A 27,224-nucleotide genomic window follows, 5' to 3' on the forward strand; every position below is an offset into this window, starting at 1 on the left:
GCTGGAAATCCAAAACAAAAACAAAAATACCTGGAAAAACTCAGCAGGTCTGGCAGCATCTGCGGAGAGGAGCACAGTTAACGTTTCGAGTCCGAATGACCGTTCAACTGAACTAAGTAAAAATAGAAGAGAGCTGGTTTAAGGGGGGTGGGACAAGTAAAGCTGGATTGAGGGCCAATGATTGGTGGAGATAACCAAAAGATGTCACAGACAAAAGGACAAAGAGGTGTTGAAGGTGGTGATATTACTAAGGAATGTGCTAATTAAGGGTAGAAAGCAGGACAAGCAAGGTACAGATAGCCCTAGTGGGGGTGGGGTGGGGTGAAGGAATCGAAAAAGGCTAAAAGGTAGAGATAAAACAATGGATGGAAATACATTTAAAAATAATGGAAGTAGGTGGGAAAAGAAAAATCTATATAAATTATTGGAAAACAAAAAAAAGGGGGGGGGGGATCGGAAAGGGGGTGGGGTTGGAGGAGAGAGTTCATGATCTAAAATTGTTGAACTCAATATTCAGTCCTGAAGGCTGTAAAGTGCCTAGTCGGAAGATGAAGTGCTGTTCCTCCAGTTCACTTCAACAGTGAAGTGTTGAGCTTCACTGGAACAATGCAGCAAGCCAAGGACGGACATGTAGGCATGAGAGCAGGGTGGAGTATTGAAATGGCAAGCGACCGGGAGATCTGGATAATGCTTGCGGCCATTGGCAGGATCATTTAAGCTACTGAAGGACTTGTCCGTCCAACCTTAAGGTTGGCAGGCAGGCCAGGAGCTCCAGCAGCAAATAGTAAAAACGTGAAACCTCATCCACCGATGGGATGAGGTTTCATGCAGGGTTTTAAAAAGTTCAATAAAGTTGTAGTGTAAATTACGAACATGTCCCATCTCATGTGACATTGTCACATGAGGGGCACATGTTAGGGAATTTTATTATTTTCTATTTTTAATCTTTTTCAGAGTGGAAGCGGTCTCCCTGAGGCAGCAATTTGCCTCAGGGAGATGTGTACTCTTTTGTGTGCATGCGTGAAAGAGTGGACTCTCGCTTTTGGGGAATCCCCCCCGCCTGCACAGGAAGCACATAGCGCTTCCCGCCGGATGTCACGCTGGGTGGGCTATAATTGGCCCGCCCACGTAAAACGGCGGTGCGGCCCGCTTCTCCGGCGGGGATCGGCTCCCCACCCGTCGGAGATTGGGTCGGGGCCGACTGTCCGACAGGCAGAAAATTCTGCCCTTAGTGATTGATGTATTTGCACTTTGAGATCTCTCTGTTCTTCCATCCCACCGAGACTAGCACCTTTCAAGTAATAAGTGACCTCCCTAATCTTCCTAATAAAATGTACTACCTCACATTTATCTGTGTTGAACTTCATTTGTTCATTCTATAAGTTTATTAATGTCCTCCTGTAATTTCTTGTATTATGTTAATACTTTATGTTCTGTTTATCTGTTCCTCTAAGATTCTCAGGTCTGCCTCGAGTTCTCTTTTCTCCAACAGACACAGCAGAACAATCCTTGTATTTCAAAGCAGTTGAAGTATGTGAAGTGCTTTGAGAAGTTTTTGAGAGATCAGATAAGGCACTACATAAATACAAACTGTTCTTTCAATGTAAACATTTCAAGAGTCCTTAGTATCTCCTCATAGCTCAGGCAGCCTAATCCCTGTCAGGTTAGCCGTTCTGTTCTATAACCTCTCAGAGCCGGGATGTCCTTATTCAGAAAACTCAGAAACAGCATTTAACTCTAGAAAATACCTGAACATTTCAGTATTTAAATTCATTTAATTAAAATACAAGTCAAAGGATAGGCTTTTATAAAACAGCTGCAGCATTGAGCTTAAATAAGTACATTTTATTTTGTATTTATTTTGTTGTAATTTAAGGGTGTAGTTTAAAAATTATCTCAAGTGCTAGTTCCTTTTCATAATTTTGGTTTATATCTGTAATTCTGCCTATGCAATGCTGAGTTAGTCTTGGTTCACTGTGCTATGTAATGTAGTAAGTCCTCACTTAAAGCTGTGGTTGCGTTCCTGAAAATCATGACTTTCAGTGTAACAGCTTTAAGTGAAACATTGGTTCCGATAGGAATCAATGTTAAAACTGTATTTAGGCTCTGTAGAACCTTCCTTATCAGAAAAAAAAACAAATGTAAAAACGTTATACCCTCAAAGTTGAAGTACTTTACATTGCCAAATCCCTACATTGGTAAATTAATACATATTTAAACATTTTATTTTGTAAGTGAAAAGAAAAATCTAACTTTCTACTTACATACCTCCTGCTCACTGCAGATCCTGCTTCCTGAAACTCTCGCTCCCTGATCCTCCTGGTCGCTGCAGATCCCCCCCTCCCCAACCCTCCGAGTTGTGGTCTCACCCTCTCCCTGACCCACGGTCTGGTCGAACCTCCTGCTCCCTGACTCACCCTCTTGCAAAATCATTCTCCATTTGAAGACCCAGATCAGATCCAAAGCCAGAGTTCTAATGTTGTGGAAACGTGAGTCCCCATGGTGCAGAAGTGCCGAGCTGGGGCTGCTACAACCATTTTTAAAAAAATTCTCCTGCTTGCCACTTCCCAGGCTTGGGAGAAGACCAGTGAGTTGGGAGCATTTAAAAAACACATGGACTGTAGCAGCCCCAGCTCAGCACTTCTACACCATCGGGACTCTCACTTCCACAACATTGGAGCTCCGGCTTTGGATCGGATCTGGATCTTCAAACGTGAATGCAAGATCAGGAGAGGGAAGTGGTGAGTGGGTGATACAGGGAGTGGGAGGATCAGCCCAAGGCTCAGTTGGAGGAGAGGAAGGGGAGGGAGGTGGAAGGAGGTGAAGGGAGAGGGGGAGGAGGGGAGAGGGAGGAGGGGGGCTGGGGGGAAAGGATGAGGGGATGGGGAAAGGAGAACAGAGGAGGGGAGGGGATGAGGGGAGGGTGGGAGGGGATGAGAGGAGGGGTGGCCACAACTTGGAGGTTGGGGAGGGAAGAGGCTGCAACTCGCAGGTTGGATAGGGTGGAGAGGCTGCAGCTCGCAGCCCTCCTCTCCCTGCTCTGCAAGTCGGAGGTCAGGAAAGGGAAAGAGGGTGCAAATCAGGGACCATGGAGAGGGGAGAGCCAGTATCATGGGTAGTGGGGAGGGCAGAGATACTGCAACGTGGGGAGCTGGGAGGGTGGAAGAGACTGCAACTCAGGGAGCTGGGAAGGAGAGATGCTGCAACTCAGGGAGGTGGGAGGGGGAAGAGGCCATAATTTGGGGAACTGGGAGAGGGGAAGATGGTGCAACTTGGGGAACAGGGAGGAAGGAGAGGCCACAGCTCGGAGGTCAGGGACGGGAGGGGCCACAATTTGGCGGTCTGGGGGCAGAGATGCTGCATCTTGGAGGCTGGGAGCGGGGAGAGGCCGCTCCTAAATGGCGCCAACCAGGAATCGCGAGAAATAACATTAAAACGATTCTTGCAATGTTAAAACGGAACAACTTTAAATGGGGGCAACGTTAAATGAGGACTTACTGCAGCCTGAAAATGTATACATTTGTGTCAAGTACTATCTAGACAACGATCTGAGAGATAATTACCAGGGTCTGGAGAGACAAATAGCCTGGGCAAACAAATTGTGTGACTTAAAAGATCACCTGGAAATTAGTCTCAAAATTCAACGCCAGTTTTGGATGTGCAAATGATTGTTATGATTGTCATTGTAGCCAACCAGTTAGGAAGGGGAAACAGTTAAACTTTGAAGATTTTTGTCTTTGCTCCCAGAACCCAGCTAGGTGTTACAGTTACATTGGTACAACACAGGCAGCTATCCAGATGGGGTCAGGGACACTGGCAGTGGGTGAGCTGTTCCAGATCATCCCACATCTGCTCCCCTCAGGAATTTTAGGGCCTGCATTCATTAGGCTACAAAACTTGCACAACAGAAATACAGTGCACTGTAAAAAGCATTAAAACATATGATCATTCACACACCTCACTATATGCAACAAATTAAATTCTTCAAGTTTGAACTCTCATTCCTATAAAATATAACTTTCTTAGTCATAAAGCATGCAATACTTTGTGGAGTCTACAAAAGCTCAGTTACTTCCAACTGGAATGTGTTTTGCTTTATTAAAGCTTTGTCTATTAGAATGTTATTTTTAATCTTTATCACTTTTTGTTCAAAGGCTTCAGCATGGTAAGAAAGACTGGCATGTCCTCCCCAGTAGTTCCCCTCCACTGTGAAAGAATTGCCCTCAAAAAGGCATGTCCCCTTATTTGAAGGGGATTTTTAGCTTTGTTTGATTAACCATTTTATGAGCTTATAGTAACTTTTTTCTTGAAATGGTTTTTCAATGCCCATTTGTTTATTTGGACGAGATGAAGAAGTGTGAGAAAAAAGCTTTTTTCATGTGAATGGCTGTTTGATAGTTTAGGGGGCAATTATTTTCAACGAGAATTTGAATGCCTGTTGAAATACTCATGAAACTGTCAAAATAAGTCAAGTCTTGCCAGTATTATTAAGGAGCTCATGACTGTCTATTGTGGATAATGGAAAAGTGTTTTAAAGGCTTAGCAGGTCTTTGGACTTTAAATCAATCTGAAGATGAAAGCACAGTGTCCAGATGATACATTAAAGCCAATAAGGCTGGATGCAGAAAAGCCTTTTATCCACTGGATAAAGTATTCTGATGCATGCAAACATTTACACAATGCTGGTCAATTTAATGGTCACTTACCTTTTAAGGACAGAGCCCTATGATGAATCACTACATTAAAAATGTCTTTAACTTATCATACAGCACCTAATTATCACTGCTGAAGTTGACAAGACCTTTTAAACTTACCTGTCAAATGGTTAAAGACTTCATAGCAGGCTTCCCAGTGATATACGGCTTGTCTCAATTGCCTGATCTACATCTCCTAATGGGCCTGACTTCATGGAAGTAGTGGCGGATCTAAATGCGCACCCCCACAATGGAATAGGCAAGGGCAGGATTGCTGAGTCTGGATTTACTACCCCCACACTTACCCCAGGGCCACAGAAATCCCACACAAAGGGAATTGGGACATGCCGACCATTAATAAATCTCCAACCACCACATCCATCCCCCCACCATCTCCATTCCAACACAAGCAGAAGCATGAATATTCAGGCCAATGTGAGAGTGGCATAGGGTGTATGTCTGATGTTCTCTGCCTGAGAATGTGCTTAACCTCTGCTTTGCATGTCTATCAGATGGCATTCTAATATCACCTTTCCAGTTTATTTTATTTCAAATTATTCATACCACTGTAGCATTTTATTTTCCTGTTTTCCACACCTACCTGTAAAAGGACCATTTGAGCAGGAATTGACGGGCAGCTTTGGGAAAACTAGGACTCCCTTCATATGGCTTCAACACCTGTGTTACCACATTATCAAGCCATGCAGCCCACTGCTCCAGGGTACTCTGTTGCTGGAGAGTCATCTTGAAGTCATGTTCCAGTCTTTGTACTGTGCTGTCATCACACTGACATACCCAGGAAGCCTGCTCCTATCAAAGTATAAGAAACACTGAGTTTGTATGCATTATTAGTCTAGTAGTAGCAAACAGCTAGGCACACCGGGATGAAAAAATGCCTAAGCATGTTGATTGTAGATTTAATCGTAAAATAAAGGGGGAAAAAAGAAGACATATTTTTATTGCGCTTTTCATGACCACCGGATGTCTCAACACGCTTTACAGAGACTTTTGAAGCATAGTCACTGTTGCAATAAAGGAAACATGGCAGCCAATTTGTGCACAGCAAACTCGCACAAACAGCAATGTGATAATGACCAGATAATCTGTTTTTGTGACGTTGATTGAGGAAAAAATATTGGCCAGGACACCAAGATCTGTACTTACCTCTTTCATAGACTGCAGCAAAAGTTTCCTGTTCTTGCTGCAGCAGGGCCTAGTGTTGGGATAAACAGTGAAGTTTTCCAGTATGACACATTGCTGGTAAAACCATGCTGATGATGTCACGAGCTGAAAACTTGAGTTCAGTTTACCACTCAATGGTAGGAATGGTAGGCCAGATTTTTTTTACTATGATTTTAAACATTTTAAAGTTATGCCACTTCTAAAACTCTTATAAACTTTCAACACTTTTAGAACAGTTTTAAAAATTCATAAACTTTGAAATACTGAGGCAGAGGAAGAAGGGGATAGAGACTAAGAGAGGGGGGGAGACAGATACAGAGGGAGACAGGCATGAGAAAGTTCCATAACAATTCCCTCTGGCCCTGGCTTTGCCTAAACCTCCAGTCTGCCATGGTCTGTTCCTCAGGTATCAATGCTACCCAGCTCATTTACCCAACTCTGGCTTCTCGATCCCAACGATGTCAGAAAGAGTGCTTGATGGGAGGTGAAAAAGGCAGGAAAACCATCCAAGATTTCACTGTATCTTCCCCACCCATCAAGTTGTGTTTCTGACATCGGTGGAACTGAGGAGCTAAGGTGAGGTGGGAGGGGGGAACGAAAGAGAAGCTGGGTGGGGGGTGGAGGTGTTGGCATTGAAGCCAGGCTTTATGATCCTCTTTCATTCATGACAGTGAACCATGAAGAACTATGATTTTATTGCTGATACTTTCGTCTCAACTACCTAGCCTGACAAATCACCCCTTGAAAATATAAGGCCATCTAAATATATACGTTTTAAATTTATTTCTTTGCCGACTTACGCCTGTGATTATCAGGCCTAACTCATTGCATATGAAGTTATGGGGTGTTATTTTTATTCCAATATGATTTAGGAGCTATATGTTCATGTGTATATATACATTAGTATCAAGAGTGTCACATCACTCACGACTGCACTACAGTCAGGGTATCGAGCAACAATGCAACAATGGGAAAGGAAAACCCAAGCCATTGAGTTCAGTAGCAATGAAGCAAACTACATTGTTCTTAATAACATTTAAACAGCTGCTGTAACCTTCCAAAATGCTGGACAAGTTGATTAGGCGCTTTGAAAACCAGCATTGTTACTTCCATCTCAAATAATGATTTTTCTGTTACAGAAGCTTACACCAGAGGCGGAAGAGCTGGTCATAATCAGGAATTTTTATCCTTTACAGGGGGCTGGATTTTACTGCCCCCAACCCCCTGAGGGCGAGGAGGCTCATAAAAAACCGTAACTGCCCGCCCGCCCCAACCTGTCTCCCATTTTACGGGGAGTGGCGGAGATGTTGGACAGCTAGCCCACCCTTGGGTTTATTGAGGTCCTCAAGCGGCTAACTAATGGCCACTTAAGTGCCTCCTTTTGTCTCCGCTGCTGCCTTACCCAGCGTAGGGGGAGGCCCGTGCCAGTTGGGTAGCCTGGCAGTTTTTACTGCGCAGGATGGTGTTGGACCAGGCAGAGGAGAACTTCTTTGAGAGTCTCTTGTGCCCATCGGAGGCCCCACTCCCCTCAAGATCACACCCCATTTTAACCCAACCTGCCTTGATGGGGTCTGTCAGCCAGGGCCTGCTGATACCCCATACTTACCTTGAAGTCTGGCTCCATAACCGTTTGTTTGGAGACTGGCTGTAGTCCCAGCAGTGGCCGCTGCTTGAATCTTGTGCTGCTGGGACTACAGAATAGGCCAGCAGCTCTCTAAGGTGGGATTTCCTTCCCAGATGGGGGCAGAAGTCTCACCCTGAGGCAATGAATGCTCTGCTGAGCATAAAGTGGCAGGTGACTTTTTGGTGGGCTGGCTCCCAACCAACTATTTAGTTAGAGGGGCAGGGAATATGGATCCTGTAAAATCTAGCCCATGGTGTAAAGCCTGCACAATAGTTATGTTTTGAGGGCACTGATCAGCTAACTCATCATAGACCAAGAAATGAATCAGGAACTTCTGGTCTATATGTCTGATCCCTGCATCAGGCAGGAACCAAAGCTTATCAGGCAGGGAAGTGTCTCCGGCTCATATTTTGGAATAACAAAGGCTGTAATTTTCAGTCAGGTTTCCATTCCTGTCACAGTACCAAAATGATGCTAACTGAAGTCACAAATAGCATTTTCACAGTATCTTAATGGTGCAGAAAGAGGCCATTCAGCCCATTGTGTCAGCACTGGCTCTCCAGATGAGCATTATGACCTAGTGCCGTGCCCCTGCACATTGTTTCTATTCAAATAATCATTTAATGCCCTCTTGAATGCCTCGATTGAACCTGCCTCCACCACATTTCCAGGCAGTGCATTCCAGACCGGAACCACTCATTGTGTGAAAAAGTTTTTTCTCACTTTTGCTTCTTTTGCAAGTCACATTAAATCTGGGCTTTCACATTCTTGATCCTTTCATGAGTGGGAACAGTTTCTCCCTATCTACTTTGTCCAGCCCCTTCATGATACTTCTATCAAGTCTCCTCTCAGCCTTCTCCTCTCCAAGGAGAACAGTCCCAACTTCTCCAATCTATCCTCATAGCTGAAGTTTCTCATCCCTGGGACCATTCTTGTAAACCTCTTCTGCACTCTCTCCAATGTGTTCACATCCTTCCTATAATATGGTGCCCAGAATTGAACACAATATTCCAACTGAGGTCTAACGAGGGTCTTATATAAATTCAGCATAACCTCCTTGCTCTTGTACTCTATGCCCCTATTAATAAAGCCCAGGATACTATATGCATTATTAACTGCTCTCTCCATCTGTCCTGCCACCTTCAATGATCTATGCACATGTACACTCAAGTCTTTCTGGCTCCTGCACCCCCTTCAAAATTCTACCATTTATTTTATATTGTCTGTCCATGTTCTTCCTACCAAAATGCATCACCTCACCCTTCCCTGCATTGAACTTCATCTGCCACCTATCTGCCCACTTCACCAACTTGTCTATGTCCTCTTGGAGTTCCACACCATCCTCCTCGCAGTTCACAACACTCCCAAGCTTCGTATCATCCGCAAACTTTGAAACTGTCCCCTGCACACCAAGATCTAGCTAACTTATACCAGGAAAAACAAGGGTCCCAATACTGACCCCTGGGGAATTCCATTATATTCCTCCAGCCTGAAAAATATCCATTGACCATTACTCTCTGCTTTCTATTTTTCAGCCAATTTTGTATCCACATTGCTACTGTCCCTTTTATTCCATAAGCAATAACTTTTCTCAAATTGGTTGTGTGGCACTGTGTCAAATGTCTTTTTAAAGTCCACTTCTGTGATGGTTGTTGTGATATCACTTTAAGAGAATGTGCAAATAATTAGGGAATCAGGATATAAAGCAGCATGTGACCAGCAGCCAGTTAGTGGTGTGTGTGAGTGGTTGCAGCTGTTGCTGTAACATTGTTGAATCCCAAGAGAGTAGACTTGTCTGTATGAGATTGGTAAGTTTGCATAAAGGAAGCAGAAATGCAACAATGGTGACTGTGATGCATTTTCCCTCCATTCTCTCTCCAGCCTGTATCAAAGTTGATTACACCATCCACCTCCGTTATCTATCTTTTGCTCAGCTTAGTGGGGCTACCCTTATTTGGTTCTATATTTTCTTATCTAATTGTGGTCACATCTGCAGCAAGGCTTCCTCCTGGCCTCCTCCTTGTTCTCATTTACATCTTGTCTCCTGCAAAATTATTTGTAAACATTTTAACTTGCACATGAAAGCCAGCGGCACTAAGCTCTTACCTCACCATCACCACCAACTTGTCACACTGCTTGTCTGACATCCAGGACAGGATGAGCAGGAATTCCCTTCAATTAAGTATTGGGAAGACCAAAGCCATTGTCTTCAATTCCCACCACAAACTCATTTCCCTGACACTGACTCCAACCATTTCCCCAAGCCATTGTCTGAGGGTGAATCAGACTATTCACAATCTGGGCATCCTACTTGACCCTGAACTGAGCTTCTGACCCCATATCCTCTATTACCAACACTGTCTACTTTCAACTCTAACATTGCCCCACCTTAGTTTATCTTCTGATGAAACCCTCATCCATGTCTCTGTTATCTCTCTCAATTCTGTCCTAGCTGGCCTTTCATTTTGCACCCTCCATAAACTTGGACTCATCCAAAACTAGGTTGTTTGAATCCTAACTCACAAGAAGTCCAGTTCACCTATCATTCCTGTTCTTGCCGAATTACATTGGGTCCCAGCGTAGCTTAATTTTAAAATTATCACCCCCATGGCCTTGCCTCTCCCTATTTCCTTCTTTAGCCCTCCGAGATCTATTCGCTCCAGTTGGGCGCACCTGATTTTCTAGGTTCCACCAGTGGTGGCAGTACCTTTGGCTGGCTTTATCCTAAGCTCTGGATTTCCCTCCCCAACCTACTCCACCCGTGGACCTCTCTCGCTTCCTCAAAACCTACCTCTTTGATCAAGCTTTAGCTCACCTGTTCCAAATTCATCTTAAGTGGCTCAGTGTTAAATTTTCTTTTAATAATCACTCTGATGAAGCACCCTGAGATGTTTTACTATGTTAAAGTTGCTACATTAATGCAAATTGTTGTTTTAGTGACCATGGATGAGCTGCAATTTTGTCCAGTTACTGGTGCCATCATCTTTGGTCCCTGCCTCAAACTTTGTACTCTTGTCACCAATTCTATCCCCTTCCTGGCCAATATCTCAGCTGAACCAGAATGTATCGCTCCACCGCCAAGGCCTGTAACATGGCCTGGTTCTGCCCGGCCTCAAGCCATCTGCTGCTGAAACCTTTGTTCAAGCCTTTGCCACTTGACTATTCCAGTACACTTCCGGTTGATCTCCCATCCTTTGTAAGCTTCACTTCATTCAAAGCTTTGCTAGCTGTATCTATCTCACATCAAGACCCATGCACCGATCACCCCTGTGCTTACACATAACTTATATTAATTCTCATCCTCCTGTTTAAATGCTGGCATGAACTTGCTGCTTTTTATTTTTGTAATTTCACCATCCCTACAATACCACCCAGCCCCGCTTCCAAAGTTTGTTCCTTTGACTTGGTGCATCACACTCTTCATTCCAATTGTGACAGTCTTCATCTTCCTCTCTTTTCTAAATACTCATCTCAATATCCATCTCTTTGACCAAGCTTTTGGTCACTCCTCATAATATTTCTTTCTTTGGTATGTAGTCCTTTTTTCCTAAAGTTGCACCTGTGAATAGTAACAGATAGCAAGAGAATTTAAAAAGGAAAAGAGTCACTAAAGTGAGCCTTGGCCCTCTAGAGTGTGATTCTGGGGAATTAATAATGGTAAATAAGGAAATAGCAGATGCATTGAACAGATATTTTGTGTCTGTCTTTGTTATAGAAGGCACAAATAACATCCCAGAAATAATTGTCAATCAAGAGGTGAAATGGAGGAAGGAACCTAAAACAAAATATCCGTTCAATGCATCCTGAATGAAGTGGTTTGACAGCATGGCACTTATCTGCTCCACTCAAGGCTAATTTGCAATCTTTCATAGAGAAGGGAGTATTGGGACACTTGATTATCCTCTCATCAAAGAATGTATGATGGCAGCCCTTACAATTTTTGACACAGTTTAGCTCAGTGAAAAAGATACTTTTATGGCACGTTTCTCCATTCATGCATGCTATGGTTTCTAAGTTTTGTATTAGAGAGCCATAGGTATAAATTAGAGTGGGAAAAAGCCCAAATTATAACACTGTGATATAACTAATGTGGGAGTACTTTAAGCACATTCTGAGTAACAAAAGTGGAAAATTCTTCTAGCTTTCCAACAATGATATTCTGCACCTTGGCTCCCAGAAAAATTTACATGTAAATACATGATTCGAATGGATTTTGTAACTGCGTCTTTAAGCCTGGACTCCCATCAATAAGGAGCACAGAGCTTTTGCTAACACAGCGATTGTGTGTCAAAGCTTGCTTTCACTTCAGACTCGAAAAGGTAGATTTTTCTATATGATTGCAAGTTAGATTCTCAGCAGGTGCGCTGTGGCTATCATTAAAGAAGAACTAATGATTTTCCTGCTCTAATCTATTTGCAAAACATGGGCACATATGTCACAGAATTGCAGATTTGTCATGGCACAGAAGGAGGCCAATTGACCCATCATGTCTGCACCGGCTCGCTAAATGAGCAACTCACTTAATGCCATTCCCCCACCTTCTCCCTGTAACCCTGCACATTCTTCCTTTTCAGATAGCAGTCTTGTTCCCTTTCAAATGCTTCAATTGGACCTGCCTCCAACACACACTCAGTGCATTCCAAATCCTAACCATTTGCTGCATCAAAAAGTTTTTCCTCATATCACTTTTGCTAATTACTTTAAATCTGTGCCCTCTCATTCTTGATCCTTTCATGAGTGGGAACAGTCCCTATCTACTCTGCTCAGACCTCTTATAATTTTGAATACCTTTCTCAAATCTCCTCTCAACCTTCTTTTCTCTAAGGAAAACAATCCTAACTTCACCAATCTACCTTCAGAACTAATGTTCCTCATCCCTGGAACCATTCTTGTTAATCTGTTCTGCATCTTCTCTAATGCTTTCACATCCTTCCTAAAGTGTAGCGCCCAGAACTGGCCGCAATACTTTAGCTGAGGCCGAACTAGTGACTTATACAAATTCCTTGCTGTTCCGTATGCCTGTTCCCTGTCTGCAATTTATGCTGAACATGGGGGAAGAAACTGAAGTGCAACTGCAGGCCTGAGGGGATTGCAGCTGCGGTACAGGCTAACTCTCATGGGGCCTTTTTTATATATATTCTTTTGCAGGCTGTAGGCGTCGCTGGCCAGCCCAGCATCTGTTGCCCATCCCTAGTTGCCCTCGAGAAGGTGGTGATGAGCCGCCTTCTTGAGCTGCTGCAGTCCATATGATGTAAGTACACCCACAGTGCTGTTAGGAAGGGAGTTCCAGGATCTTGACAAATGACAGTAAAGGAGCAGCAATATTGTTCTAAGTCAAGGTGGTATATGTCATGGAAGGGAACCTGCACACGGTGGTGATCACATGCAGCTGCTATCCTTGTCCTTCTAGGTGATAGAGCTCGCAGGTTTAGAAGGTTCTGTAAAGGAGCCTTGGAAAGTTGCTGCAGTGCATCTTGTAGATGGTACACAATGCTGCCACTGTGTATTGGTGGTGGAAACAGTAAATGTTTAAGGTGGTGGATGGACTGCCAATCAAGCAGGCTGATTTGACCTGGATGGTGTCGAGCTTCTCGAGTGTTATTGGAGCCGTACCCATTCAGGCAAGTGGAGAGAATTCCACTGCACTCCTGATTTGTGCCTTGTAGATGGTGGACAGGTTTTGGAGAGTCAGGAAGTGAGTTACTCACCACCAGAATTCCCAGCCTCTGACCTCAATATTTATATGGCTGGTCCAGTTCAGTTTCTGGTCAATGGTAATCCCCAGGGTGTTGATGGTGGAGGAGTCAGTGCTGGTAATGCCATTGAATGTCAAGGGGAGATGATTAGATTCTCTCTTGTTGGAGACGGTCATTGCCTGGCACTCGTGTGGCATGAATATTATTTCTCACTTATCAGCCCAAGCCTGAATGTTGTCCAGGTCTTTCTGTGTTTGGACATGGACTGCTTCAGTATCTGAGGAGTTGCAGATGATGCTGAACATTGTGCAATCATGAACAAACATCCAAACTTCTGACCTTACGATGAAGGGATGGTCATTGATAAAGCAGCTGAAGATGTTTAAGTCTAGGAACTACCCTGAGGAATTCCTGTTGAGATGTCCAGGGACTGAGAAATATGATCTCCAACAACCACCTTCCTTTGTGCTAGATATGACTCCAACCAGTGGGGAGTTTTCCCCCCAATTCCTATTGACTTCAGTTTTGCTAGGGCTCCTTGTTGCCACATTTGGTCAAGTGCTGCCTTGATGTCAGGGGCAGTCACTCTCACCTCACCTCATGAGTTCAGCTTTTTTGTCCATGTTTGGGCCAAGGCTGTAATGAGGTCAGGAGCCGATTGGCCCTGGCAGAACACAAACTGAGTGTCAATGAGCAGGTTATTGCTGAGTAAATGTCACTTGATAGCACTGTTGACGACCCTTTTCATCACTTTGCTGATGGTTGAGAGTAGACTGATAGGGCAGTAATTGGCTATGTTGGATTTGTCCTGCTTTTTGTGGACAGGACATACCTGGGCAATTTTCTACATTGTCGGACAGATGTTGCACCTGTACTGGAACAGCTTGGCTAGGGGCGTAGCTAGTTCTGGTGCACAAGTGTTCAGTACTGCTGCTGGAATGTTGTTATAGCCTTTGCAGTATCCAGTAGTGCAGTATTCAGCCATTTCTTGGTATCACGTGGAGTGAATCGACTTGGCTGAAGACCAGCATCTGTGATGCTGGGGACTTCAGGAGAAGGCCGTGATGAATCATCCACTCGGCACTTTTGGCTGAAGACGGCAGCCTACTGGATGCTTTCTGAAATCAACAGTCAGAAGGTCCTCAGCCCAAACGTAGAGGAGAAAGAAGCAAAGTTTCACTAATTTTGCTGCTGACTCCCTGACCTACTCTAAGATCCCTGCAGATCCACTAGAATGCAGGGCTCTTGGGACAAACCCTTGAATCATGCTTTTTCTGACACCTTCACATTATGGTACCCAACTGACAAACATTGAGAAAATTGAGACAGAAGATCAAGATTGCCATCTCCTTTTTTTATTAAGATAGAAGATCAGCATGATCTAGTTGAATGGCGGAGCAGGCACAAGAGGCTGAATGGCTTACTCCTGCTCCTATTCTCTATGTTCCTATGAATACCAGCCCTGCATTTACTGTAGGTTCAGGCCCACTTACAAATCACGTTGGAAAATTGCAGGAAATCTAGTGGGGTCAAAGACATGGCACAAGGGTCTCCACCCCTTATTCCTCTTCACCTAACATGGAAATGCAAATTTTCCAGCTGCAGTGAAGGGGAATATCTACCCTCATATCAAGAATGTAGGAACATAAAAAAATTGGATCAGCAGTAGGATATTTGGCCCCTGGAACCTGCTCCACCATTTAATAAGATCACGGTTGATCTGATTATGGCCTTAACTTCACTTTCCTGCTTGCCCCCCATACGCTTGAATTCCTTTTCAATTAAAGAATCTGGTTAACTCAGTCTTGAATATATCCAACCATCCAGCCTCCACTGCTCTCTGGGAAAAAGAATTCCAAAGACTAGTGACCCTCTGAGAACAGAGATTTCTCCTCATCTCCATCTTAAATGAGAGATCACTTATTTTGAAACTAGTTCCCCCCAGTTCTAGATGCCCCACAAGGGAAAACATCCTCTCAGCATCTACCCTATCAAACCCCCTCTGAATCTTAAAATTTCAATAAAATTGCTTCTTCTTCTCAAGTCCAATAAGTATAGGCCTGCTTTGTGTAATCTTTCCTCATAAAACAACCCCTTCATCCTAGCAATCAACCAAGTAAACCTTCTCTGAACTGCTTCGAGTGGAAGCGTATCTTTCCTTAAATGATATTATGATGATAGAGGAACTGAATGAGCAGAAGGAACTAAAGCAAAAACAATCTCCTAATATTTTCAAGAGGCTTTATATAACATCCTGAATGGCTTAGCTCTCATTTTATGGTTATAGCCTCTTGTTCTGGGCACCAGAGGAAATAATTTCTCTATATCTACCTTCTTGAGGGAATCCAGGTGTGTGAAAACTGTCCTCATAATTTAACTCTCTTAGCCATGGAATCTCCTATTTCAGCATCTATGATAAGAATAGCTTGTGTTCATTTTCACCTATCAATCTGTAAATGCAGGTTTCCTGCTGATATGTGCTGCTGTTTTTTTAATTCATTAATGGGATGTAGGTGTTGCTGGCTAGCCTGTCCACCATCTACAAGGCACAAGTCAGGAACATGATGGAATATTGTCCACTTGCCTGGAAGCTTTACACCATCCAGGACAAATCAACTTGTTTGATTGGCACCACATCCAGAAACATTCACTTCCTCCACCACCGATGCACAGTGGCAGCAGTGTGTACCATCTACAGGATGCACTGCAGAAACTCAGCAAAGCTCCTTAGACAGCACCTTCCAAACCTATGACCACTAACATCTAGAAGGACAAGGGCATCAGATACATGGGAACACCATCACCTGCAAGTTCCCCTCCAAGCAACTCATCATCCTGACTTGGAAACATATTGCCATTCCTTCACTGTCGCCGGGTCAAAATCCTGGAACTCCCTCTCTAACAGCACTGTGGGTGTACCTACACTACATGACCTGCAGCCATTCAAGAAGGCAGCTCACCACCACCTTCTCAAGGGCAATTAGGGGTGGGCAATAAATGCTGGCTAAGCCAGCGACACGCACCATCCCATGAATTAATTTTTAAAAATCCTCCATCATCTAATACTATCAGAAAACAGATTAACTAGTCATTCATCTTATTTGCTGTGGTTGGATCATTGCTTTGGAGAAGCTGGTTGGTGTGTTTGCCAGTGACAACATTTCAAAAAAGTTCAATGGACGCAAAGCATTTTAAGATATCTGAGAAGTTGACAATGCACGCTTGTTCTTTCGTTAATTATTTTATTGTGCAACAACTTTGAGAGAACTGCAGATTAAATCGCATATACCATGTTTTAAAGGGTCCTTTAGTTCAATACAAGTGTCCTTAATGGTATTTGCATTACATCATTATAACAGGTTTGGCAACCAGTTTGGTTAATTTCCAATAAGGATTATTTACTCGGTTTTGGCTCCATTATTCTTGGACTAAACTTGGATTGCATACAGTGACACCAGTATTGTTTTTTATTCATTCACCGAATGTGGGCTTCGTTGACTGGGCCAGCATTTATTGCCCAGTCCTAGCTGACCTTGAGAAGGTGCTGGTCAGCTGCCTTCTTGTACCGCTGCCATCCATGTGATGTAGGTACACCCACAGTGCTGTTAGGAAGGGAGTTCCAGGATTTGACCCAGCGACAGTGGAGGAACGGCACTGTATTTCCAAGACAACATGGTGAGTGACTTGGAGGGGAACTTCCAGGTGGCGGTGTTCCCATCTATCTGCTGCCCTTGTCCTTTAAGATGGTAGTGATCATGGGTTTGGAAGGTGCTAAGGAGCCTTGGTGAAGTCCTGCAGTGCATCTTGTAGATGATATACACTGCTGCTACTGTGCGTCGGTAGTGGAGGGAGTGAATGTTTGTGGATGTGGTGTCAATCAAGCAGGTTACTTTGTCCTGGATGGTGTCAAGCTTCTTGAGTGTGTTGGAGCTGTACTCATCCAGACAAGTGGGGAGTATTCCATTGCACTCCCGACTTGTGCCTTGTAGATGGTGGACAGGCTTTGGGGAGTCAGGAGGTGAGTTACTCATCACAGGATTCCTAGCCTCTAACCTGCTCTTGTAGTCACAATATTTATAAGGCTAGTCCAGTTCAATTTCTAGTCAATGGTAACCCCCAGGGTGTTGATATTGGGGGATTCAGTGATGGTAAAGCCATTGAACGTCAAGGGACGATGCTTAGATTCTCTCTGTTGGAGATGGTCATCGCCTGGCACTTGTGTGACGTGAATGTTACTTGCCACTTGTCAGTCCAAGCCTGAATATTCTTCAGGTCTTGCTGAATTTGGGCATGGGCTGCTTCAGTATTTGAGGAGTCGCAAATGGTGCTGAACATTGTGTAATCATCAGTGAACATCCCCACTTCTGACCTTATGATGGAAGGAAAGTCATTGATGATGCAGCTGAAGATGGTTGGGCTGAGGACACTACCCTGAGGAACTCCTGCAGTGATGTCCTGGAGCTGAGATGACTGAGATCCAACAACCATAACCATCTTCCTTTGTGCTAGGTATGACTCCAACCAGCAGAAAGTTTTCCCTGATTCCTACTGACTCCAGTTTTGCTACGGCTCCTTGATGCCACACTAAGTCAAATGTGGCCTTGACGTCAAGGACAGTCACTCTCACCTCACCTCTGGAGTTCAGCCCTTTTGTCCATGTTTGGACCAAGGTTGTAATGGGGTCAGGAGCTGAGTGGCCTTGGTGGAACCTAAACTGGGCGTCAGTAAGCAGGTTATTGCTAAGCAAGTGCCACTTGATAGCACTGTTGATGACCCTTTCCATCACTTTACTGATGATCAAGAGTAGGTAATTGGCTGAGTTTGATTTGTCCTGATTTTTGTGTACAGGACATGCCTGGGCAATTTTCTATGTAGCCAGGTGGATGCCAGTGTTGTAGCTGTACTGTAACAGTTGGCTAGGGGCGCGACAAGTTCTGGAGCACAAGTCTTCAGTACTATTGCCAACTAGAATGGAAATGATTGGGCAACTGTTCAGTCAACATGCCTGTAAATGACATTGATTTTACACACAATTTTTTCACTGCATTTTTGCTGGAGAACAACCTTGCTTTTAATAGGAGACATTGCAGCAGCTTCAGTCCTCAGTTGTGTTTGCTATAGTTTGTAAAGAGTGTGTAAAATATAGTCTATATACTGTTTGCTGCAGTGTGCTATTTAAACAGATTCTGCTGAGAAAATAGATTTTGTTTGCCGTAAACTACTGTTTGCTGTGCTTCTGCCATAGCTCCCAGTCCAGCTAACTAGCTGATATGGTGGTGTTCAATTTCGGCTAAATTTCTACTTTTTCTAGTCGGCTCGAGGTGCTGTAAGGACATCCAGTTCACAGTACTCTGCTTAATGACTCTTTGTAATCACTCAGAAGGATTTACATAATAGCTATCCAGGGAGAGGTTTTCTATTCTTCACAAAGTTGGCTTGCACTTTTAACAAGAATCACAAGTTTGAACTTAAAACCTATCAAATCAGATACAAGATACTACTTCGTGGGTGAATGCATTGGAACACAAAAACACTGCCTCACCCCTGCCCGAAATTTTTCTATTTTGTTGAAAGATGAACTCTTGTTTTCGTCAAGGTGAGGAATGTCAATGTTGGAGAATGGAATGCATTTTTGCCTCTGACAATGGATACGGCTAAAATGTTTAGATATAAATATTTTCTCTACATTGCCTCGACAATGTCCTCAAACCCCAGCCATAGAAGGATATCTTCTATTAAGTATGATATCTCTGACGGAGGTTATAAATTTAAGGATAACTTGTGCTGAACTGTGGGATGTTTTATGCTGCCAGCAACTGCCACTAAGAATTGGTTTCAACTGATCAAATTCAATTCACATAGATGGTTACAAGTGGGAGAAAGGCTTTCCTACCATCTGTCTGTTTGCGATTTTACAAATGAATACAGGTTATGCTTTTATCACACACAACCTTAAAAAGTTTCGAGCTCACTTAGACTCTACAATCATATCTGGCCAAGCATTAGCAAGTGTCAAACCCAAAAGAATTTATAGTCCCCACTAATTAATGTTTTTAGTTCAGATGTAGTTTTACAAAAAGCTGTGGCATTGATGCATACATTTTACCCCATTATGAATATGATGTTGCTACAACCACTGACTATTTTGTCTTATTTTAGGGCACTTAATTACTTTAAACTTGCCGCCTTGTCAGAAGTCTTTTTAATTAAGTGGTACAAGAGTGCTTTCAGATGTTGTAAATAACAGCCAACACTATCTTTGTCATGTACTGCAATACCCGCAGTGTTGGGCTCCAATTAGCTTTTGACACAATAGAACAGAATCCACGTAATTACAATCAAAAAGGGAATGGATCTCTAGAGGTTCCTTGCAGAAGAAAAGAACCAGGAGCTGTGCTGACAGGCTAAGAACACCTTCAGTAAATGCATTTTTAAGAGAAAGAGCACTTTTTAGTACTTTTTTTTGTTATGTCAGATAATAATAAATCTATCTAAATTTATTTTGACGTATGTTAGAATTTTATTGCCAACATGAAAACCTTCAAGCAGAGTATCTTCTCTGCGAGGCAATCCAAGAAAGAGCAGGCACCAAACACAAAATAATTTATAGTTCCACTGGTGGTACAAGACAGTTTGAAAAAAAGCTGTGACATTAGATCATGAACCACTTGATTCCACCATTAATTTGCCGTTGCTACAACCAATGGCTATTTATTGTATTATTTTTGGGAACCTGATTATTCTAAACTTGTTGTCTGTAAATTTATCAGGAGTGCCTTCAGATGATGTAAATCAGGCTTGTCCAACCTTTTCTAGTTGCGGGGTGCGGGGGGGAGGTGGTGGGGGGCTCATCTCAATTTTTCTCCCACTTGCAGGGGCGAGGAGCAAATTTCGGAAACAGTGAATATGAATTTCAAAGAAATCACTGACGTCTGATGAGAAACAACTTGTTGAGCAAAAAAAAACTCAATAATAAATTGATAATTAAAAAATGAGTAATAAAAACAACCATTCAAGTGTGAAAAGATGAATGTGTGTGTGTGTCCAGCTCACTCCCAGCCTCAGGGTGCTCACTCACTCACCCTCACCCGCTTTGAGAGTGCCTGTTAGTGTGTGGAGGTGAGGGTGAATGAGAACCCTGCGACTGGGAGTGAACTAGACACACAATCTCCCCTCCCTCTCACACACTTGTGTATACTTACTTTCTTTCTCATGCGGGCGCGCTCACCCTCTTCCTCACAAGTGCACGCACAGACCCACTCACGCACACACTCACCATGCACCCACCCTCACTCGTACACTCACGCACCCTCATTCACCCACCCTCACTCTCACTCACTCACCCTCACACACTTCCTCACACTCACTCACACTCACTCACCCGCCCGTCCTCAATCACCCACCCTCACTCAGTCAGCCATCCACCCTCACTCGTTCACTCACCCACTAAACCATCGCCAGACCCTCAATCGTGCAACGGAACTCACCTCCTGACTCTCCAAACCCTCCACAATCTTGCCTGGATGAGTGCAGCTCCCACAACATGCAAGAAGCTTGACACTCTCTAGGACAAAACAGCCTGCTTGACTGGCACTACATCCACAAACATTCACTCCCTCCACCACCAACGCAGCAGGCAGATGGGAACACCATCACTTGGAAGTTCGCCTCCAAGTCACTCACCATCCTGACAAAATTGGTTGAGTGACAGGAAATAGACAGCAATGGTTAATGGATGTTTTTTGAACTGTAGGAATGTTTGTTGTGGAGTTCCCCAGGGGTTGGTGTTAGGATCCTTGATCTTCCTGATAGTTATTAAATAGACCTTGGTATACAGGGCACAATTTCAAAATTTGCAGAAGATACAAAACCTGGATGTAACTCACCTCCTGACTCCCCAAAGCCTGTTCACCATCTACAAAGCACAAGTCAGGAGTGTGATTGAATACTCTCCACTTGCCTGGATGAGTGCAGCTCCCACAATACTCAAGAAGCTTGACACCATCCAGGACAAAGCAGCCCACTTGACTGGCACCACATCCAGAAACATTCGATCTCTCCACCATTGACTGATGAAGTAGATAGTTGATAACACCACCACCTGGAAGTTCCCCTCCAAGTCACTCACCATCCTGACTCGGAAATATATTGCTGTTCCTTCAATGTCGCCGGGTCACAATCCTGGGACTCCCTCCCTAACAGCACTGTGGGTGTACCTACACCACATGGACTGCAACAGTTCAAGAAGGCAGCTCACTACCACCTTCTCAAGGGCAATTAGGGGTGGGCAATAAATGCTGGCCCAGCCAGCGAAACTCACATCCTGGGAATGAATTTTAAAATGCGCACTCTCTCACTCACCCTTCCATAAAACCATTGCCATACCCTCACACTCACCCTCGTACTTACTCTCACCCGCCCATCCACGAAACCATTGCCATACCGTCACACTCACCATCGCACTCGCCCATCCGCGAAAGCACCGCCATGCCCTCACCCTCACGCTCGCACTCACTCTCACCCACCCATCTAAGACACCATTGCCATGCCCTCGCACTCACCGTCACTCGCCCGCCCTCGCACTCACCGTCACTCGCCCGCCCTCGCACTCACCGTCACTCGCCCGCCCTCGCACTCACCGTCACTCGCCCGCCCTCGCACTCACCGTCACTCGCCTGTCCTCGCACTCACCGTCACTTGCCCACTCGCCCACCCTCGCACTCACCGTCACTCACTCATCCTCGCATTCAGTGTCACTCACCCACATTCACACTCACCATCACTCTCCCACCCTCGCACTCACCCACCCTGGCACTCACTGACACTCACCGTTATTCGCTCACCATCACTTGCCCACATTCGCACTCACCGTCACTTGTCCAACCTTGCACTCACTGTCACTCGCCCACCCTCGCACTCACCCACCCTTGCACTCACTCACTCACCATCACTTACACAATTGGCTTGGGGAATGGGATGCGATGAGTGCTGGAGCAAGGCCAGAGGCCTAGCGGCATCCAAACGCAGGCGCCCGGTGAGGGGCGGGTTGAGAACTTGAGAAACGCAGGGCAGGAACCGGGGCAGAGCTGCTTGAAAGCAGCTGGCCAGAGCACTGGCAGCTGGGGGAACGCTGATGCAGCTGGACCAGAGTACCAACAACCAGGAGAAAGTGACCGCAGCTGGGCCAGAGCATCAGCAACCAGGGGAAAGTGACCGCAACCTGGCCAGAGCACCGGCAACCGGGGGCAAGCAACTGCAGCTGGGCCAGAACACCAGCAACTGGGGACAAGCAACCGCAGCTGGGCCAGAACACTGGCAACTGGGGACAAGTGACCGCAGCTGGGCCAGAGCATGGGTAACCGGGGGGAAAGTATTGGAGCAGGGCCACAGCACTGGCAACTGGGAAAAGTGACTGCAGTCGGGCCAGAGCACTGGCAACCGGGGGAAAGCAATCGCAGCCAGGCCAGAGCACTGGTAGCCACAGCAAAGCGCGGTGAACGTGCTCTTCACAGTCTCTCTCCCTCTCTCTCTTCAAATACTCGTAGTTGCTGGTGTTCGCTGCTCCTCCAGTCACAGCCTGGTTCTCTCCCATGTTTAACAGTGACACTATCAGCTTCAAACGTGGGAGAAAGACAGATCTGATTAGAAGAACAGGCCCCTGAAGAAATATTCAAACTCACTGAGGCATCATACTGGCATTTTCAACAATCGTTCTGGGGGCCACGAGGAGGGGCTTCGTGGGCCAGGACCGTGGGTTATTCAAGCCTGATGTAAATATTAATAATATTAATTGTATTACGGTACTTCCATTGTCAATGGTAAGAGAAGTTGCAACTTCTGCAGCAATTTCAAAGTTGGGAAAGGGATGAATCCATAACTGAGGGAATTAAAATGATTAAAGGCTACATGATTCATACATTTTTAAAATTACTTCAAGGAAATGCCAAGTGGAGTGTTATTTTCCAACATTAGAAAGGAGTACTTAGAATGAAATGCAGACTTTCCCTCTCCAACAAGGAGTAATTCTGTTTCATTCAGGGTTAACTTACCAAATAACTAAATGAATGACTTAAAAGTTGAAGCACACAAAAAATGAAAAAATAGATTTTTCAACACTGCTGATTTTCTCATTATTGACATTAATCTCCAGAAAAGTAACAGTGCCATGAACTGGGTTGTGCCGACCTCCATGGCTGATTCACTGATCTATGCTCATGTCAAGCTGGATTTAACTTACTGAACAGCAGTATGGTGAATGTGAACTTAGGCAAAGCATTTAATAAAAATAGATTGCTGCTTAAACAAGGAATTGAAAGGTATGTTTTTGTGAGGTGAGACACCTAGAAGGGAGCCATTATTGACAGATTGTTAAACCAGATGCAGAGGTCAGCGTGCCTGCTTTGTGGTGCTTCCCGTTTCCTGATAATTAATTTTAATGACAGTGAAACTGCAAGTGCCATGATCGGGATAGGCATTGATTTAAAGTTCCATTTCAGGAATGAAACCTTAGAAGTTCTCCTGAGAGGAATTTAGGATTGATGCCAAAGCAGAAGGAAGATAGATAATAGTTTGTGCAAGTGATGAACATGATTTATTAACTATGAGCCAAGCTAGACAAATTTAATTACTTTTTCTTGTTTCTACTTTCTTGTACAACTGGCTCTGTACATCAAACATTGACATTAAGAACATTGTTATTCATAATAACAGAAGGTTCAAAATTACAGGACATAATTCAAAAAGTATGAAATCTCAAGAATAAAACATGAATTCAGGCAGAATTATTTCACAGAAAGATGAAATGTACACATTCTTTAAGATTTCCTACTCAAATTGTGCCACTTGCTGATTCCAATTACTTATGGGCTATTTCGCTTTACGTGAAGGCAGTGTTTAAATAAACTAAACACATTGGCCAAGGGCTTCTGCTCTGCATGCAACTGGCAATCTGGTGCATGTCTTCAGAATTAAATTTTTGATTAAATTTCTGCTTAAACACATTTGTATTTCTGCAGAATGTAAAATCTTCCATGAAGCAGCGCAATAGGGCAGCATCTTCAAATGTTCAGAAAAGACAGGAAAGGAAGTAAAGGCGGAGGGGTGGCACTATTGATTAAGGAAAACATTTCAGTGCTGGAGAGGATGTCCCAGAAGAGTCAGGGACAGGAGCTAAGGAACTTATATTGCCTGGTGTAGTCTATGGGCACAAACTGATGGGAAAGATGCAGGGGGATAAAGATGTAGAGGAACAAATTTGCAAGGAAATTACAGAGGTGCAAGAATTAAAGAGTAGGGGGATTAATGTCGAGGGAATTTAATTTTCTGAATATAGACTGAGATAGCAGTAATGTAAAGGGCAGAGAGAGGCAAGAGTTCCTAAGGTGTGTTCAGGAAAATGTTCTACAGCAGTATGTTTCTAGTCCAACTGGGAGGTGACACTGCTAGACCTGGTTCTTGGGAATGAGTGGGCCAAGAGGATTAAGTGTCAGTTGGGGAACATTTAGGTGACAGTAATCAATGTATCATAAGGTTTAGGGTGGCTATGGAAAAGTACAAGGAACAAAACAGAGAAAGAATAATTAACTAGGGGAAAGCCAACTTCAATGGGGTAGGAGTGGATCTGGGTCAGGTAAAATGGAATCAAAGGTTGGCAGGCAAAATTGGTAAGCAATTCCACCAACTCCAGCATGATGCCACCACCAAACACACCTTCCCTTCACCCCCTCTGTGGCATTCCAGGACATCCTGGTCCACGCCTCCATCACCCCCTACACCTCAACCCCCACCCACGGCACCTTCCCATGCAACTGCAGAAGGTGCAACACCTGCCCCTTTACTTCACCTCTTCTCACCGTCCAAGGGCCCAAACACTCCTTTCAAGTGAAGCAGCATTTCACTTGCACTTCCCTCAATTTAGTCTACTGCATTCGATGCTCCCAATGCGGTTTCCTCTACATTGGAGAGACCAAACGCAAACTGGGTGACCACTTTGCGGAACACCTTTGGTCTATCTGCAAGCATGACCCAGATCTCCCTGTCGCTTGCCATTTCAACACTCCATCCTGCTCTCATGCCCACATGTCCGTCCTTGGCCTGCTGCAATGTTCCAGTGAAGCTCAACACAAACTGGAGGAACAGCACCTCATCTTCCGACTAAGGACTTTACAGCCTTCCGGACTGAACATTGAGTTCAACAACTTTAGATCATGAACTCTCTCCTCCTTGCCCACCCCCTTTCCGATCCCTCTTTTTTTCCAATAATTTGTATAGATCTTTTTTTCTCACCTATTTCCATTATTTTTAAATGTATTTCCATCCATTATTTTATCTCTAACTTTTAGCCTACTTCGATCCCTTCCCCCCACCCCACCCCCACTAGGGCTATCTGTACCTTGCTCGTCCTGCTTTCTACCCTTAATGTCACCTTTTCGCACATATCTTAGCTAATGTCACCACTGTCAACACCTCTTTGTCCTTTTGTCTATGATATCTTGGCCAATCTCTTCTTTGCCTCTACTTATTACTGGCCCTCTATCCAGCTCTACTTGTCCCACCCCCCCTTAAACCAGCTTATATTTCACCTCTCTTCTATTTTTCCTTAGTTCTGTTGAAGAGTCATATGGACTCGAAACGTTAACTGTATTCCTCTCCGCAGATGCTGTCAGGCCTGCTGAGTTTTTCCAGGTATTTTTATTTTTGTTTTTATTTTGGATTTCCAGCATCTGCAGTTTTTTGCTTTTTTCACTTCTACATCCTGGTTTCCTGAACTTAGGTTATTCCTCTCTATTATGCTAATACCATTATTAATTAACAGAGCTTGCTTCCACCTTTTCCTAGCTTCCTGCCCTTCCTAAATGCCATGTACCCTTCAACATTTAGGTCCCAATCTATGTTAGTCATGTCTCCGTAATGGCTATCAGATCATATTTATTTATTTCTATCAGTTCATCTGCTTTTTTTGAATGCTACATGCATTTAGATACACAGCCTTTAGTTTTTTCCTTTTATTATTTTTGTAACCTCTATCTGCTGATTTACTCTTAATTTGTACTCTCTATCCCTTCCTGTCACACTCTGTTTATCATCTCCCATATTAATATCATTTACTCTTGCCATGTCTCAAGGCTTTGATTTACCACATCTTCCCAAATTTTATTCATTGCTTGCATTATTTAGTTTAAAATCCTCTTTACTCCCTTGTTATGGGGTTTGCTAGAACACTGGTCACAGCATAGTTCAGGTGTAGACCGTCCCACCGGTACAGCCCACACTTTCCCCAGTACTGGTGCCAGAGCCCTATGACCTGCAACTCACTTTTACCACGCCTGTCTTTGAACCACACATTAATTTCTCTAATCTTATTTGCCCTATGCCAATTTGCACATGGCTCAGGTAATAATCCAGAGATTATTATCTTTGAGGTCCTGCTTCTTAATTTGGTGCCCAGCTCCTCATACTGATGATGCAGAACTTTTTTCCTTGTCCTGCCTATTACATTGGTACCCAAATGGACCATGAGGACTGGATCCTCCCCCTCCCACTCCAAGTTCCTCTCCAGCCCTGAGCAGATGTCCCAAACCCTGGCACAACTTTCTGGACTCTTGCTTTTTGCTGCAGAGAACAGAGTCAATCCTCTTCACTATACTATCCCCTGCTAATTACATTCCTTTTTGTTTCCCCCACTTGAAAGGCTTCCTGTGCCACCGTGACTTGGCCAGTCAGCTCATCCACCGTGCAGTCCCCACTCTTATCCAAACAAGCTGAAAGAACCTCAAAACTGTCGAACAATTGCAAAGGCTGAGGCTCTTGCACTCCTGCCCTCTGGGTCCCCTTACCTGCCTCACTCGCAGTCACATCCTCCTGTCCCTGACCGTTGACCAAACCAGAAGACCCTATCCTAAGGGGTGTGACCGCCTCCTCGTACAAAGTGTCCAGGGGAACTTTCCCCTACCTGATGCATCGCAGTGTCTGCAGCTCAGCCTCCAGCTCAATGACTCTGAGCAGAAGCTCCTCAAGCCCAAAAAAACT

General features: G+C 44.3%; 1 protein-coding gene across 1 annotated transcript in view; it reads right to left on the reverse strand.

Annotated features, from left to right (window-relative positions):
* Nucleotides 1–27,224, reverse strand: part of rfx3 (regulatory factor X, 3 (influences HLA class II expression)) — a 466,745-nt gene that overhangs the window by 27,623 nt on the left and 411,898 nt on the right. The window contains exon 19 of the mRNA XM_041185706.1: nt 5,296–5,504. Coding sequence (XP_041041640.1) covers nt 5,296–5,504 — 209 coding nt within the window. The remainder of the gene's footprint in view (nt 1–5,295; nt 5,505–27,224) is intronic.

This window comes from Carcharodon carcharias, chromosome 4, assembly GCF_017639515.1.
Source record: "Carcharodon carcharias isolate sCarCar2 chromosome 4, sCarCar2.pri, whole genome shotgun sequence".
NCBI lineage: Eukaryota > Metazoa > Chordata > Chondrichthyes > Lamniformes > Lamnidae > Carcharodon > Carcharodon carcharias.